This window comes from Odocoileus virginianus, unplaced genomic scaffold (genome assembly GCF_023699985.2).
Source record: "Odocoileus virginianus isolate 20LAN1187 ecotype Illinois unplaced genomic scaffold, Ovbor_1.2 Unplaced_Contig_19, whole genome shotgun sequence".
NCBI classification, from domain to species: Eukaryota; Metazoa; Chordata; class Mammalia; order Artiodactyla; family Cervidae; genus Odocoileus; species Odocoileus virginianus.
In genome coordinates, this window is record NW_027224336.1 from 228,284 (window position 1) to 246,073 (window position 17,790).

The 17,790-nt window shown below is 48.1% G+C and overlaps 1 protein-coding gene across 3 annotated transcripts in view; it reads right to left on the reverse strand.

Annotated features, from left to right (window-relative positions):
- Positions 1 to 686: 686 nt before the first annotated feature.
- EXOC2 (exocyst complex component 2) overlaps positions 687 to 17,790 on the reverse strand; it is a 118,486-nt gene continuing 101,382 nt past the window's right edge. The window contains exons 24-29 of one of the 3 annotated variants that reach the window (XM_070464149.1): positions 10,410 to 10,465; positions 8,382 to 8,504; positions 5,159 to 5,220; positions 3,809 to 3,868; positions 2,107 to 2,209; positions 687 to 1,718 (exon numbers count right to left, since the gene is read on the reverse strand). In XM_070464149.1, the coding sequence (XP_070320250.1) occupies positions 2,116 to 2,209; positions 3,809 to 3,868; positions 5,159 to 5,220; positions 8,382 to 8,504; positions 10,410 to 10,465 (395 nt within the window). In that variant the 3' untranslated portion in view covers positions 687 to 1,718; positions 2,107 to 2,115. Of the gene's footprint in view, positions 2,210 to 3,808; positions 3,869 to 5,158; positions 5,221 to 8,381; positions 9,735 to 10,409; positions 10,466 to 17,790 lie in introns of those variants that run through there. The other 2 variants (XM_020884222.2, XM_070464151.1) reach the window with 2 other exon arrangements.

Below are 17,790 nucleotides of genomic sequence, written 5' to 3' on the forward strand. Positions count from 1 at the left end.
CTGGTGGGGACACGTTTTGACCCTCATACAATCACCGGCCGATCCCTTAAGCACATGAGCAGGACAGAGGCAGGGGTGTCTGGAACCACCTCAGAGTAGAAGCCAATCTCTTCGGTTCACCTTCAAGAAAACCAACTGCAGGATGGGGCAGGACTGCCTTGGGTACCACACCCACGGCAGTGACGCTTGTCTTCCATGATGGGCCATTTCTGGAATGCACTTTCATGGACACCAAGGTCTTGCAAACCCAGACTGTTTCCAGGACTCTCCTAGTGCAGAAGGCCAGGCTGATGTGCAGCTGTGGCTGTGCCAAACCCAAGGGCCTCACTTCTCAGCACCTCTTTTTCCCTCCATGTCCTGCTCTACCTCTTGGCGTCCTCCTAACACCACTGCGTCCAGCGATCTCCTCTACTGGATTCTCTCCTGCAACCCAAGTAGGTCTTCTCCAGGAGCTGCTTCCTCCGTGAGCCCGGCTCTGAGTCTGAAGTTTGTGTGTGCCCACGCTCCACTCAGACCTGGAGATGCTGAGTCTCTGCATCACTGCCACTGTCCTCGGGCGCTGTGTGTCTCTGAGCCCGACACTCTCGTCTGGCTACCAGGGGCCCGGCAGGGTGGAGCCACCAACAAGAGGACAGTTAGCAGGACACCTGGTAATGCTATCCAACAACGATCAGAAGACACAGGTAAACCGGGATTTAAGTATTTATTTGGGGTGTTAAACATACAAAAAAATTACATAGCAAATGAAAGTGTTGAAATAAAGATGCTTAGGGAAAAAATATCAACGAAATTATCTTGTAGTAAAGACACATTCTTTATTGGCTGAAGGGTCTTCATCATACACTTAAAATAAGACAAATGCTCAGGACTGTGGTTTTGTCATTTGAGTCACAGCCTCAGGGGATACAGGGGTGAACATGCCTAGGAGAGACCACCTTCGGTATATTTCTTCATAAGTTTTGTTCAAGACAAAACCTTCCTTGACACCAAATGAACAAACACAAGACTGACTTACTTCAAATGATGGACACAGCACATGGCCATGGAGGACCTCAGAGCTCCCTGTACTAATACATTAATGCCATCATTGAAAACGGGACCGTGGCATTGGGGAAAAATCTAAAATCTGACTCAGTTTTCTGAAGCAAATGTTGTGACAAAGGCAGGTCAGGGAAGCCGAGTCTGCAGGAGGACACGGCAGCCTGACCTGTTCTGGTGACACAGACACCACCAGAGCAGAGACCCCGAAGCACCAAGCAGCACCCTGGAGAGGCCAGAAAAGTGGTGCGGGTGGGCAGCAGGGCACCCGGTTCTGGAGGAGGTGCTAACTGCAGCCCCTCACGTGTGAGGGGCTCAGAGGGGCAGGAGGCCCACGTCGGGTTCAGGGCAAGTCCCACAGAGGAGGCCTGACAACGTGAGCGCCGTGCACATAGAAACCAGGCGGCAGAGGTAACTCTGAACCCCGACGGAACACTGTGGGGGGTGGGCCACATGCTCTTCAAAAAGTCCACTTGGGTTAGGAGCGTCAGAGCCATCGGCGTGAAAGGAAGGCTTTCACACAGCTGCACAGCTTAGGGCAGCTCCAGGTGTTCACATAAGCCACGCATCCCCTCCCAAGGTGTCCTGGAAGCTGCAGGAAACTCGGGAAGACACTCGGGGCCTGAGCTGCCCTACCTTCTGCAGCCTTCACCACGCAGCACGCAGCTTTGAGATGCTCCCTGATTTTTAGAAAGGTATGAAGTCATACTGTTAAAGTCGCTCGATCACGTCTGACTCTTTGCAACCCCATGGACTGTACAGTCCATGGGATTCTCCAGGCCAGAATACTGGAGTGGGTAGCCTTTCCCTTCTCCAGGCAATCTTCCCAACCCAGGGATCGAACCCAGGTCTCCCACATTGCAGGTGGATTGTTTACCAGCTGAGTCATACAAGGCCCACGGTAATAAGAACAGCAAAGCAAATACTTCCTGGGCATTTTAAATCAGGTCAGTTTGGTTGAAATAAAACATACACCAACTTCTTTCTAAGCTCCCCAATGAGAGGAAAGAAGAGAGGGCCAGCCTAAGCTTCCATGCAGACACCTGTGGGCGCTCAGTGGAGCATCACCTGGAGGCTCTACGTCTTCACAGCGGGTGGGGGGGCAGCCTGGAAGCAGGCCAGCTGCAGGTGCATGCCACTCTTGACCCGGCTCAGCAGCTCCTCCAGCAGCCTGTGGGAGAGACAGAGACAGCCACGTGGCTCCTGCCCTGTGGTGCTTCTCCAGCCAGAAAAGTCACTTTTCTATGAGCTCTGAATTCCAAGATGAAAGAAACTCAAATAAAGAAGGTCCTCTATGGGAACATCTATCCATAGACATACTTACGTTTATACATGAAACCGTCCTTCTGCCCCTTCCCCTGGATTAACTGGACCCCTCCCTAAACAGACTGACGCTTGGGGTCCAGGACTGCAGAGCTCTGACGTGCACTCTCTGTGACTCTGATAACACGGCGCGGCGTCTCACGACCCCCACGTCGGGACAAACCCTCTTGTGCTGCCCATCTGCAGTCACCTTTGTCCTCACCCCACTCCTTGGCAACGACTGATCCATCTTCCATTCTCCTTAGTTTGCATTTCTGCTTTTAACGAGTATTGGAGAGGTGAACTGAAGGCAGGAAGAGGCACCCACAGAGTCGGGGGAGTCCAAGCTGCAGCAGTGACTCCACCAGGCCCCTGTGCTGGCCAGACACAACTGGGTAACTTCAGGGCCACGAGGGGTCTGACAGCTCCCTGGGCTCAGATGATGCAATCGAGAAATGAGCTTGCTGGTACTTGGGTCAAGGGATTGCTTCCTGGTTTAACGACGCTCCCAGCAGACTTAAAACAGCCCCGTCTGGCCTTCATCACTGTATCTGTGGCTCTCAACCGCCCCAAACCACTGGTCTTCTGAGGAGATGAGTGAGCACTACTTGCGTGGTGTGACGGTAAGTGAGGCTTTAAATCTTTCACTTAATTACATTAAAGGAGAGAACAGCATTTGAACATGTGGTCAGTGAGGAAGTGGGACTGGAAGGCAGGGCTGCCCAGCTCCTCTCAGACAGACCAGGTCACCCTGCTATCCCAGCCCTGTCCACATCTCCAGGGCCCCCTCTGCCCGTGCAGGTCCACCACACTTTCCTACGCCGTCACAACTGACCCTGAGGGCTGCATGCGGTCGGGGCTCCCTAACTGTCCACAACCCGTCCAGCAGTTGCAGGGTGGGGGACCTCGGCTGGGCTGGGGAAGGAGCTCAGGCATGCTGACATCTGCCTGGCCTAGATTTTGTCTCAGGTCAGGGTTTCCTGTTACATGAGTAGCAAAGTTGAAGATCAAGCTGAGACTATTAATACAGTACTAGTGGAACATACGTAACTTCATTTCGTCGTGTGTACACATTTACTCCTAATGCTTCTTATCACCCGGAGCACAAATGTACAGTGCTGAGCCACTTGAAAGACAAAGTCTCTTGAGTCCTGCATTTTACTATGTTGTCCTCTCTTTTACATTTCTCTAAGTATTGTCTTCTTACAAATTTCAGATAATAATAATTTTCTGAGTCAAAATAAACTTTCTTATAAAAAAGTTTAAGTGACTGGTATAGTTACTTAAAACAAGGAAAGAACTAATTTTTGAAACGTCAAAAACCAGGTTCCACCTCCTCCTGCCACGTGGGAGATGGGCTAATGCCAGGCACGCCCAAGGGCCATCGAGTCCCACCTCCCTCCAGGCTCCACCTGAAGAGGAGGTGTCCAGGTGACAACACGTCACCCGAGAACAGCACGAGACTTACTTTCTGTCTGCTCCGCTTGAGAGCTGAGGCAGGGCTTCCAGGGCCTGCTTGAAACTGGATCTGTAACAGACAGCATCCCAGGCGGAGACACGCCGGCCCCACCGGGAACAGGGACGTTAGAGAAAAGCATGTCTTATGTTCAGAGGAACTTACAGGCAGGTGAAGCAAGCAGAGCAGGAGAGAAAGTGAAAATGAAAGCAAGGGTCTGCAGAAGCAGGGCCAGAAGAACTAAAGCAGGAAATAAAACATGACTTGAAAAGCAAAGGAGAAACTGAATTTTACACAAGGTGCTTCTAATAGTAGACGAGAGCTTGGTGTGGAGTTGTTAAATTTAAAAAGGTTTTTACTTTCAAAACAAAACTGAACTATGCAGATAAAGCAGTTGCTGAGAGAGGAACAGAGCTAGGCAGGAACAGGGGTGATCTTGTGCAAAATGAGACAGAGGGACACTTCTGGAATTGACACGTTCCAGGCCTGATGCACAGCCAACTTTTGTAATAATTGAACATGTCTTAAGAGCACTTAGCTATTATATCTAAAATTTGTACAATAATGGAGAGGTATATGTATGCATACGCATAACTCGGTGTCATTTCATTTCATGAACTACGGAAAAGGGAGAGAACGTAACACATGACTTGGTGTGTCTGACCTTCTGAAGTGGGCAGTGCCAGCAGAGTGCCTACGTCAAGCGGTAACGTGGAGCGGACGGCGGCGGGAGCCGCCAGCAAGGCTCCTGTGAGTATCCTCCTGCGTTAGGGAGAAAAGGAAGTCTTCCCAGCCACATGCTGGCTGTCAGGTTGAGGGCCTGAGCATGCCATCCAAAGAAAACGGCAAGTGCATGGTGGGACATGTTTAAACAGCTTCCTCGCAGACCCGGCACTTCCCAGGCGGCACTGCCAATGGGGTAAACAGTCTTGTGTAGGCAGAGCTGTTTCAGTTCGCCTAACGATGTTTCAATGATAGGAAATCCTGACTTTCATTCAAAACAGCTAGAAATTATCATCAAATTTCCACTACAAAATTTTGCAGAGAAACCACAAGGCTTCCTCTTATGCTGACATTCATTAAAAGTCTGCGATGAGTAAACTGACTCAATTCTTATTTTCTCCTTTTCAAAGGAAGTACAGGATATTCTGTGACAGCGCTCACAGACCGAGGCTCATCTCCACCATGAGGAAGTGCCTATGCGCCCCTGGCTTGGTGTCACTCAGTGCTTTTCAACAAGACAGCTGGTCAGATGCAAACATGACGTCACCGAGTCACGAGCGCACGTGTGGGGCCACCACCCATACCGAGAGCCTCGTGGGGGCTCTGGGGGCGCCCAAGACGCTGCACGGGGCTCCTCACCTGCTCTCCGGTGTCAGGTGGGCCGCCACAGTGTCCCGCAGGGTGCAGATTTCAAGCCTGGCCTGGAGGTGAGAAAGGGACAGGTGACCACCGGGAACCATGTCGACTGTCCAGCAGAAAGCAGCAAGGGTGAGCTCTAGCCTGCTCCCCGCAGAGCAGACTGCCAGGCCACGGCAGCAGCTCCTTAGCGTAGACCTTCTAAATCAGCCCAGAGAGAGACCAGCCGTGGAAACGCTCCCCGTTACTGAACAAGGGTGTGAGCTGTCAAGTCTGACTCCGTAGAGGCAGGGGTCTTGCTCTGAAAGGTACAGACTGTGCCAGGGCCGTCCAGCCACCAGGCCTCACCATTCAACAGCACCTCCCCTGGTCTCCTCGGGGCGGAAGCGAGGTCTCACTGCCCCGAAGCTGACGGGGGTGGAAGGACACAGGCTGCCTCATGGACCCCGTGCTGCCCTCCAGCACCGTGGCTCCCCCGGCGCCAAGCGCTGCAGGCTCAGTGCCGTGCTGTTAAAACTACAGCCGACTTTTCTCTTTTGTTTTTTCTTTTCTTTTTGAAAACAAAATATGACAAGTTGGTCCCAGACAAACAACACTGAAAAGGAATAGCACAGTCAGAGAAACTCAGACCTTCAGACTTCAAAATGCCCTGCAGAGCTACAATAATTCCAACAGTGTGGTGCTGGCACATGGCCTGACACGTGGATCAACAGGACAGGACTGAGTGGCAGAAACAAACCTTTACATTTACAGTCAAATGACTTTCAACAAGGTGCCAGGGCCATTCGGTGGGGGAGATGGTCTCTCTAATACATGGTGCTGGGATAGCAGGGCAACTGGATGTCCACACTCCAAGGACTGCAGGTGAGTCTCTTCCTTAAAACAAAAACTGACTCCAAGGAGAACACAGACCACGTACATGATAAAACTGCACAACGCTTGGAGGAAAACCAGAGTGGGCCTTTGTGACGTCAGGCTAGGCCTGCCTTCTTAGGAATGACAACAGAAGTATAAGTGACAAAAGAAAAAAGAGAAAACTAGGAATTCCTCAGAATTAAAACATCCTGTGCTACAAAGGACATCATCACAGGTGTGATGATCACATAGAACAAGACACCCTTGGCAGACATAGGCATGGCCATGACCAGCCAGTCACACACTGCCGATGAGGTTGTGGGGAATCTGGGTTCTTCATACACAGTGGTAGGAAAGCAGCTGCAGCTCCTCTGAAAGCAGTCTGGAGTTCATCCAGTGATTCCAGGAGCCACATAACCCAGCGATTCTAGTCCCTGCTATATGCCCAAGAGAAATGAGAACATGTGGCCACAGAGAATCTGCATACAAGTGTTCACAGAACCATTCTTCCTATCAGCCAAAAAGTGCAAACCCTAGTGTTCATCAAACGATGGGCAGACTGACACGAGGCAGCAAACCTACACAGTGGAATGTTAGCCACAAAAAGGCGCGATGCAGGCTACAGCACAGAAGGGCCTGGAGCTGCCCGGGAGGCTGTCTAAGACACACACAGGCAAGGATGAGTGCCAGGCTGGGTTTAGATTCACCCACAGAGAGGAAGGCTGACTTACATAAGATACATGTGCAGTCTAGAAAGCAGATGTTTGGGCCCATTTTTCAGGGGGTCAGAAGCCTGAAACAGCTCATGATGAGAAAGTGTTCATGTGACTATCTGTCTTTACTGTTTATGTTCTAGTATATATAAAAACGGACCTACAAAGAGAATATCAAAGAGAAAAAATAAGGTAGAACTTTCAGCTCAATATTTTAGGAGATGGATTAAATCACTATAAACTTCATCTTTGCTAGAAACTTTATTCAGACAAAGTACAAGGTGTTTTAATTAACCTATGAATTATACCTATTATAAGAGCTGTGATGATTCACACAAAACACATGGGCTGTTGGCCAGCAAACACTCTTCCTGGCCAGCTCTTGGGAAGGTCTGAGGCTGGTGGCCACTCAGCTCTTCACGCTAGGCCCTCTCGGTCACCTGCTAAGGTGGAGGTCACACACGGGCAGGTGCAAGGGCAGTGGGCAGAGGTTTTCAGAACAGAACTGACTGTCTCCAGGGAGCACAGGGCGTGGGAGACCAGGCGGGTGTGTAGCTGGGCCTCCAGCTGATTCTGACATCTGTCCCAGCCCCTTCCTGCCAGCCATGAGAGAAACTCAGCCACCAGCTAAACGGGCGGCAGGGGTGTGGGGAGGGGGGTTTCTGTTCTAATCTCAAGACCCCTTGGGCTTCCCCGGTGGCCCAGCTGCTGAGGAATCCGCCTGCAGTGTGGGAGACCTGGCTTCGATCCTGGGTTGCGAAGATCCGCTGGAAAAGGGAACAGCTACCCACTCCAGTATTCTGGTCTGGAGAATTCCAAGGACTGTACAGTCCATGGGGTCGCAAAGAGTCAGAGACGACTGAGCGATTTTCACTTTCACTTTCAAGACCCCTTAGGCACAAAGCAGATACTGCAACTTCCCTTTAGTTCATCTTCACACACACAAGGTTCCTGTTATGAGTCTTCAGGTTTTTCTTTTTACTGACACATTTTCTTATTTTTATTATTACTCAGGTTTAAGTTGCTACCTGTAGGGGGTTGGCCTGAAAGCAGGGCCTCAGCCAGTACTAGAAGCAACACTTCTGGGACTTTTAGAAAAACTCTCACGAGGCCCTTGCCATGAGGCCCGTGGGTGGGGCTCAGGCCCCCACAAGTCTGCAGTCCTGGCTCCTACAATCTCGCCACATGTAAACTCAGACCCATCCGACTTGGATATCCAAGTTACATCTGTTACTGTAATTATGCAATTCCATGAAATACAATATAAACCAATGGAGTATGAGTAGAAAGAAATAGCTGTCATTTCTATGCAAACCACACTGATTGCTCTGGAAAGACTATTTACAGGTAAGTTGCTAAAAATTTCCTGTTAAATTAGATGTAGTGAAGACATCTGTAAAACAAACAACAACAAAAATATCACAGAGTTGCAGGACTCTGCATTCAGACAGGCACACAAGCACTATCACACCCTGAAGGGAGAGCAGCTCTGGGACTGCTGACGTCCTGGATGTGGTCCCAGGGGACGATGCACCCCGCAACTGGCAGAGCCACGGAGAAAATAACACAAAGCCTGTGTGGACCTCCTGGGACTACAACTGACACACGTCTCCGTGGTTTAGACAACTGTGTCCACATGCACAGGAGTGGCGTGGTACCTGTAAAGCTCCATTTTTGCTGAAGGACGAGACGCACTGCATGAGCCGACTCAGCTCCTCAGAGACCGCCTCCACCACCCTGGACAGCACCCGGGGCACCAGGTCCTTGGAGATAGTGAACACCTGACAGAAGGTTGAAAATATGAAGAAATGGTGTGTTATGGGGACTTTCCTTGACCTGAATGTGTTAGAAACAAAGGGATGCACAAAGCAAAACCGCCCCCAGGCCTCCTAAGCCAGGAATGGGAGACCCTAACCCGCCGGGTTTACCGGCGCATGACAAAGGTAACCTCCAAAAACAGATCGGCGGAGAGAACTCTGAAAGGTGCTGCTGATGGTGACAAGGTGAAACGGTTTTAAGGATTTTTTCCTCCTCTTACCCTTTTCACAAGAAGAAATGTGATTTCTAAAAGAGGAAATTGTAGACACAAAAACATACTGGGTCAGACTCTTCTTGGATCAAAACAACTGCTACTTCATACTGGGTACATAACTCTGTATTGCACAAGAGTTCCCCATTTTACTATCTGCTGAATTAAAAGCATGTTTCCTTTCATTTGACAAAAAAACCATTTTCAAGTTTTGAATTTTGATAGTTTCAAACTAAGAATTACTATATTTGGTGAAACATTACTATCCTGACATATATTAAACTAAATCATATTTTCTTTTTAGCTTTTCCATTTTTCAGATTTAATCACTAGTCTTAAACCTTCATATCAACCCAAACATAACCTTAGCATTGAAGAAAATTCTGGGCATGGTAAGATTGTTTGGGAATAGTAAACAGTAAATGTTACGTACAGAATTCTACTTTCAGCCAATGGGATGTGTGGAAAAGGGACCGGAAAAACCTTTTTTGTTTGTTTGACTCCTCAGTAGGAGTCACCACCATCACTCAAAGGCCCACACACCCTGCAGCGCCCTTGGCACAGCCTGCGATGGGCTGTCTCTATCGCCCGAGGATCTAATGCCGCACTGATTTTTCCACAAGCTAACCTAACAGAAGAGCGTTTTTATAAAGATCTCTGATGTATAAAAAGTATCAAAATTTAAAGTATGCCACTCATCATAAAAAGGTCTATGTGGTAAATTCCCGCCTGAGCTAAACCGTGTAAACTTTATCTCATGGAAGATGAGTGTACCATGCCACACAAGCACCTGAGAAGGATGGACACCACGGCCCGCTCTCTACAGAGGCTGCTGGACGTGGCTGCCTCGGCAAGCAGGCAGCTGTGTCCTTCACTCACGCTCTGGTTCAGCCTCCATGACCACGTGTCTCCAGGTCACCGAGGTGGCCCAGACAGCACGTGTGGGTAGAGAGGGTGATGCAGACCTCACCCCCTGATGCACCTGCACGGAGGAAGACACTCAGAAGGAGTTCTGGCAGTGGTCACTGCAACAGCAGTCTTCTCCCGAGAACCTCTCTGCTGGGCCCACCTCATCTACTGGACGACGGCCCACGGGCTGCAGCTGAGCCGGAAGTCCACAACTGTGAACTGCAAAGGCAGCCATGGTGGGGACAATGGTGGACGGGACACTAGCGGAAAGCTCCCCGGGGAGCGGGCCAGGCGTGACCGGCAGCACCGGTGTCCGGGAACCCTCATCAGTCACGGAGGGGAGGCCACCGCCTGCGCCCTGCCACAGGCTAAGCCTGTCCCTCCAGCACACCCCACGGCTGCCAGAGTAAGATGCCAACGCTCACTGCTACCTGGTGAAAACCAGGGCAGCGGGTGCCCAAGGTGGAGAAAACATCCTTTCACTCTCTAACCTCTTTACCTTCCACTAGTTTTAATTATGAGAAAAAACATACCAAATTTCAGAAAAAAGACTCTCATAGTTAAAACACACACGTATGTGCATTGAAACCAGACACTGTGTTTTACTCAGTAAAACACTCAAATCTGTGTTTTAGTCAGACTAAAAATACATTCTGAAGGGAGAAGACCCCCTTAAGAACCACTGAATTTGCCCCTGCTTCCTTGTCCAGTTACCCACACCCTTTAGGAATAGTTAGCGACAGCTTACCTCTGCATGCACGGCGATTATGTTCACCAATGCTTCTTTCAAGTAGTTTCTGACACCTGCAGTCAGACGGGAGAGGGAAAGGCATCAGTGGGGATGCGAGAGCCTCGCACCTTCCAGGAGGCAGATGGACAGCACAGGCCCAGAGCTCCTGGGGACAAATGACCAGAGGGCTACGCTCATACAAGTCTTAAAAAGGCAGAACTAACTGCGAGTTTTCTTTCACAGTTTTTCCATTTCTCTCATTGTTCTGTCCTCTGTAATCAGTCTGCTTCAAAAGTGAAATTTAAAACTGCCCATCAACGTCTTCATACACGTTCTTCATACGTATGTAAGTAAACATACACACACCAGACCAAGACCAAAGGAAAATATTTACCAGAGTTTATGAAACACCTGCTATACACCTGCTGCAGCATCGGCTTCCAAATTTAAAGTCAAATTATGCAGAATAACTATTTTGATCTTAGAAATGTAAGTTCTGGGAGAAACTTCTGAAAAAGACACATTCCACCTGATTCTGTAAGCAAGTTAGAGACTGGACAAACCCAGGACTTGAGGCTGGCAGGGCTGCCCTCCAGCACGGGCACGCTGGGGAGGGGTGGTCAGCAGGTGAGAGTGTGGGTCCAGTCCCATCTCCTCCCCACAAGCCAGGACCTGCAGCAGGAGGACTGGGAGACCACCCCATCCCCCATCCACAAGTGTGAGGTTCACACCCTTTGTGGGGTTGCAGTGAGGAGGCCCTGGTGCTCACAGGGCTCCTAAGAGCCCCAGTGCTATTTTGTAAGAAAAAGTATAAAAACAAAATACTGCTCTAGTGACTCCAAAACAATTACTTTCACTTGGAGGAGAACAGTATTTCAGGACGCCTTCCCCAGTTAACAGCATGAACTGAGAACTTCTTCTGTATGAAACAGAAAACTGTGTTGCAAAGTCACTTTCCCCACAATCTGCCCAAGCTGCTGATGAGTTAGGAGGGCTGAACCACAACCCCCGTGAGGACCCGGCATGTGTGGATTTTAAACACACAGCTGCGTCAGAGGCCATTGTGTTCCGGGCCGTGTATGGATGCTCACAAATTTTGAGGAGCCAATCTCATAAATATTTCTTTGGCTCTATTTTGCTGATGGAATAACTGAGAAAACAGACTGAAACATAATTAAATACAATCTAGAAGTAAGTTGATTCTTCCTGAGAACAAGGACAGCTGCAGGGTGGTAACAAGTCCTATCTGGGAGGAAACAGCCATACCAGTGAAGGTGAAAGGTGAAATGTGTGACTAGTGTGATGACCAGGAGAGCTGGCTCCCCGAGAGGATGCCCCCTAGGCCAGGCAGGGGCTTGTGGGCCTCAGCACTGTGCTCTGGTCAACCCTACCACTGGGCTTAAGACTCGAGTTTTAAAATTGAACCATGTGGAGGGCTGGCTTCTGCACACCCAGAGGTAAAAGCAGCTCCTGGGCCCGCCACGGTGACCACACACACACACGCATGCACAGACACACACAGAGGCCTCAGGAGGCTGTGAGCCCGCTGGGACTCTCTGCTCACGCTCTGCACGGGTTTGGGAAGGATGGTGCATGTCGCTGCCCCATGGAAGGGGCGCCTGGCTCCCACGTGACATCGGGGAGATGGGCTTGAGTGAACGAGAACCGCAGCCGGCCCTGACCTCAGGCCTCCCCGGAGCTCCTGGACGGCCCTGACTGGTGGGCTGCCTGGGGCTACAGCAGAGGTGCTGCCTGCTCCACACGGGGCCTCTCTCAGAGGACAGCGAGGCAGGGAGCTCTCCCTGGTGCGGCCGGGCCCCCGGCCAAGCTGGCTGATGCCACCTCCCTGCTGGACTGTCAGCTCCGTGGGCATGGGGCTTGCCCCCTTCACTGCACCTCTGGGGCCTCGCACCTACCACACAGGCTGGGCGGCAGCTCAAGAATGTTTACGCGTAAGAAACAAGAGGGCAAGAGCAGCATGTGCTTACTCACGATGACGCTCCCAGGGCTGAGTCCTCTTAGGCTGCAAAGTGAACGCGTGAGTGAACAAACGTGAGAGAAAAAGCACAGGCAGGATTCTGCAGTATCCACAAAGAGGGTCAACGCTGGGTGTCTGTGTGAAGGGAATGTCTGCTAAAGCAAGTCTCTCCGCTTTCACAGGATTTAATAAAACAAAGACAGCCTTCTGAAGTAAGTTTTCAGGATCCATTTGGAAAATATAACTTGAATAAAGAAAGTACAGCAGAATACAATACTGCTGAGGCTAAATACATCTGTTTTCAGCCTGATTTTTCCAGCTGTATCCCTGAGCAAACGGCCTGCTCCAAAGAACAGAACATCAACACGGCCTCAACGCTCACTATGCCAGGTACCTAGAAGACGCCCGCCTCCTAGAACTGTGAACACTCGGGATGGGTGCTGGCTCTCGGGTCGGCCCAGTAGAGCGGGTCATGAATGCCAACCTCACGGGCCTCGAGCAGGCAGGCACGCACACAGGAAGGCAGAGCAAGCACCGCTCTGTTGTGATGCGGCAGTCGGTGTTGTTTGTAAGAAGGTTCCTCTTAGATGAACGCCCACGACTTTCCATGTTCTTCAGACACAGAATGAGAAGTGCTTCTGAGTATTTACAATCTTGCCTCCTCAACTCCGAACGTGGAATCAGAGTGTGTCATGGTATTTGACGAGAGAAGTGTCCCCACCCACACAGCACCAGTCCAGACTGTCACCGAGCAGCGCGCCCAGTGGCGCAGCGGGAATTCCCCACGGAGGGGCAGAGCCCAGCTCTTCTGGGCAAGAGTCTCTGGGCCCCCCGCAGGATGGGCTTCTCACACGGGGGCCTGGACCTCAGAGCATCTTTGCCAACAATGAAGGTCTTGTTTTTCATACATCAAAGTGGAAAAGAAGTCTCTCTTCTAGCTGTATTTATTGGCTTCCTGTTTTAATCAAATAGGGAGGACACCATTTTGGAATAACTAGCAGAATTTTTATTGAATGCCTATTACTGTTACCTGCCAGACTCTGTTCCACGTGCTGGGGACAGGGGAGTGGCCTCAAGAACAAACTCACAAAAAACAAAGCCCCTCCTCACAGGGCTACATGCCCCCCGTGTCCCCCACAGGACAGAGCCTTGCGGGGTCTCGGAAGCGGCCCTCAGAAAGCAGACTCCAGGAACAGAACCGTGGGCAGCAGTAAAACGGCACTTCTGCTTGACAGGACCACTCAGCGCCGTCTCTGGAGAAACGGGCCCTGCCAGCGGAAAAGCAAGCAGAGCCCCTCTGTGCCTCCTTCAGGAACGACACCCAGCGACAGCCTGAAACACAGGTGCACCGGGGCACACGCTGACTGAGGCTTTGGGTTTTCTCCTTGAGATATGGGACACTGTTGTTTCCAATTAAAAAGTGTTATACAGGCAGACTCGAGTTTTCCTATGATAATTTGGACAAATGGGAAACTGTCTATTCAGTTAAAAAGTGCTATATAGGCAGACTTGAGTCTTCCTATAATAATTTGGACAAGTGGCTAGGCAGTCCTCTCTAGAGAGTATCCACATTAAAGACCAGAATAGTGAAAACTTTGGATTGATCAAGACTATATTCTTGTTTTGAAAATATTACATGCACATTGAAAAGAAGACACAGAATTGTAAGTTTTCCTAATAACAAATAAAAGTCCAGTAAGCTTCCCCCCTTTATCTTTTTCCCTAGCATGGTGTGTCTTCTAGATCTTTTCCTACGAATATAATTTTTTTTCCTAAAAAGTAAGATGACAGTGCTCATTCCTGAGTCTTGCTTCTTTCCCTGATGTCCATGCACTCTTCCGTGCTGGTGCGCACACACTGACCTTATCTTCACTGGCTGCTGAGGGTTTTTTAGCATGGATGTGCCATAATTTACTCATCTTATTTATTCTAAGTTGTTTCATTACTTCTACTCACTCATAACTTACCCTACTACTCAGCAGTCACGCTACCTTTCAGTATACAACGTCATAAACAACACCACGAGGCTACCAGTCCTTACACTCTCATAGAATAATTTACTCAGATACCTTCCAGAAGTGAAATTGCTGAGTCAAAGATTTTGATCCATTCTGCCAACTTGAAATTGAAAAGGCCACTCAAAATTAAACCCCCACTTGCTTTTTTACTTTCTTAACTTGGATTCTCTACTTACTATAATTAATAAAAACCATAATATATGCTTCTCAACTATGATGATGACAAAACTTTCCATCAAAACACTATAAGAAAAATTAAAGCAAAATGCAAAGGTCAAAGGAAATTTACTTTGTTATACGAGACTTAGACCGACAGAATAAGGTGTCTGAGAGAGAGGTGGACAGAGACACTGCAGGCACAGAAGACACTGGTGCCCGCCCTCCCCCAACGCCCAGCTTTCCTCCAAGGCCTTCCTGCTAAGCCCTCCATACACAGGCTGGCTCAGGCACCCTGCCTCTTGTTGTTCTGAAACACTGCACTCAGTAATAAAAGTCTGACTCTGGAAACTCTGGAGAGACTGCCTACTTTATAAACCACATTTCCTGTTTTTAACCCTTGTGCCCTAAATCAGTTACCAGTCCTGTCTACAGATAAAAATAGATTGAAAAATACTATAAATATCCCACAATGTACTTTTTTTTTTGGTCAAACTGAAACACTACATGAAAGAACTTGGGGGTATTTCAAGTAAATCATCTATTCAATTACAGTGTGAAGACACATTATTGAAATTACAGCCTATTAAAGGCAACCAGAAACAGCATCAACACTGTCAGTTAGAAAGGCTTAAAACTTCTGAAGCAAAACCACTTGTGCTGGAGCAGAGAACAGCTTCAGGTCCAGGTCTTTATGTTTAATTCACTCTTTCTTGACATATCTGGGATTTGTAAGTGAATGCTTGGGGTCAAAAGAACCCATTTCATATGTAGTATATGAATGAATAAATAGGTCTCTACCATTTTCTATTTTCTTTCTCAGAATCCTTTTTTTTGGGCTTTAATTAATGTATCTCAGATCATGAACTCCTTATTGCCAAATTCAGACTTAAATTGAAGAAAGTAGGGAAAACCACTAGACCATTCAGGTATGACCTAAATCAAATCCCTAACGATTATACAGTGGAAAGTGAGAAATAGATTTAAGGGACTAGATCTGATAGAGTGTCTGATGAACTATGGACGGAGGTTCGTGACATTGTACAGGAGACAGGGAGCAAGACCATCCCCAAGAAAAAGAAATGCAAAAAAGCAAAATGGCTGTCTGAGGAGGCCTTACAAATAGCTGTGAAAAGAAGAGAAGCCAAAAGCAAAGGAGAAAAGGAAAGATATACCGCATCATTTGAATGCAGAGTTCCAAAGAATAGCAAGGAGAGATAAGAAAGCCTTCCTCAGTGATCAATGCAAAGAAATAGAGGAAAACAACAGAATGGGAAAGACTAAAGATCTCTTCAAGAAAATTAGAGATACCAAGGGAACATTTCATGCAAAGATGGGCTCAATAAAGGACAGAAATGGTATGGACCTAACAGAAGCAGAAGACATTAAGAAGAGGTGGTAGGAATATGCAGAAGAACTGTACAAAAAAGATCTTCATGACCCAGATAACCATGATGGTATGATCACTCACCTAGAGCCAGACATCCTGGAATGTGAAGTCAAGTGGGCCTTAGGAAGCATCACTACAAACAAAGCTAGTGGAGGTGATGGAATTCCAGTTGAGCTATTTCAAATCCTGAAAGATGATGCTGTGAAAGTGCTGCACTCAATATGCCAGCAAATTTGAAAAACTCAGCAGTGGCCATAGGACTGGAAAAGGTCAGTTTTCATTCCAGTCCCATAAGAAAGGCAATGCCAAAGAATGCTCAAACTATCACACAATTGCACTCATCTCACATGCTAGCAAAGTAATGCTCAAAATTCTCCAAGCCAGGCTTCAACAATATGTGAACTGTGAACTTCCAGATGTTCAAACTGGTTTTAGAAAAGGCAGAGGAAACAGAGGTCAAATTGCCAACATCTGCTGGATCATAAAAAAAGCAAGAGAGTTCCAGAAAAACATCTATTTCTGCTTTATTGACTATGCCAAAGCCTTTGACTGTGTGGATCACAATAAACTCTGGAAAATTCTGAAAGAGATGGGAATACCAGACCACCTGACCTGCCTCTTGAGAAATCTGTATACAGGTCAGGAAGCAACAGTTAGAACTGGACATGGAACAAGACTGGTTCCAAATAGGAAAAGGAGTATATCAAGGCTGTATGTACGAGGCTGTAAATAAGTCACCCTTCTTATTTGACTTATGTGCAGAGTACATCATGAGAAATGCTGGGCTGGATGAAGCACAAGCTGGAATTAAGACTTCCAGGAGAAATATCAATAACCTCAGATATGCAGATGACACCACTCTTATGGCAGAAAACAAAGAAGAACTAAAGAGCCTCTTGATGAAAGTGAAAGAGGAGAGTGAAAAAGCTGGCTTAAAGCTCAACATTCAGAAAACAAAGATCATGGCATCTGGTCCCATCACTTCATGGCAAATAGATGGGGAAACAGTGGCAGACTTTATTTTGGGGGGCTCCAAAATCACTGCAGATGGTGATTGCAGCCATGAAATTAAAAGACGCTTACTCCTTGGAAGGAAAGTTATGACCAACCTAGACAACATATTAAAAAGCAGAGACATTACTTTGCCAACAAAGGTCCATCTAGTCAAGGCTATGGTTTTTCCAGTAGTCATGTATGGATGTGAGAGTTGGACCATAAAGAAAGCTGAGTGCCGAAGAATTGATGCTTTTGAACTGTGGTGTTGGAGAAGACTCTTGAGAGTCCCTTGGACTCTGCAAGGAGATCCAACCAGTCCATCCTAAAGGAAATCAGTCCTGAATGTTCATTGGAAGGACTGATGTTGAAGCTGAAACTCCAATACTTTGGCCACCTGATGTGAAGAGCTGACTCATTTGAAAAGACCCTGATGCTGGGAAAGATTGAAGGTGGGAGGAGAAGGGGACGACAGAGGATGAGATGGTTGGATGGCATCACTGACTCAATGGACATGAGTTGAGTAAACTTCGGGAGTTGGTGATGGGCAGGGAGGCCTGGCGTGCTGCAGTCCATGGGGTTGCAAAGAGTCGGACACGACTGAACAGCTCAACTGAATATATCTCCTAGTTTTTAAATATGAATAGGAAAACTTTGTCCTATGAAAACAGAAAATAAAATATCACCATCCATGAAAATAATAGTAAGTTTATTTCATGGCTTACTTTTTCCATTTCTAAGAGGATTTATATTCATAACAGTTTAGCTTTCATAAACTTCAGGGACAAACTTTACCTTTGATGATTCTAATACAGGCAAGGGAGTCACAATCTCTCCAGTTTCAAAGTCAGAATCTGATGTGTA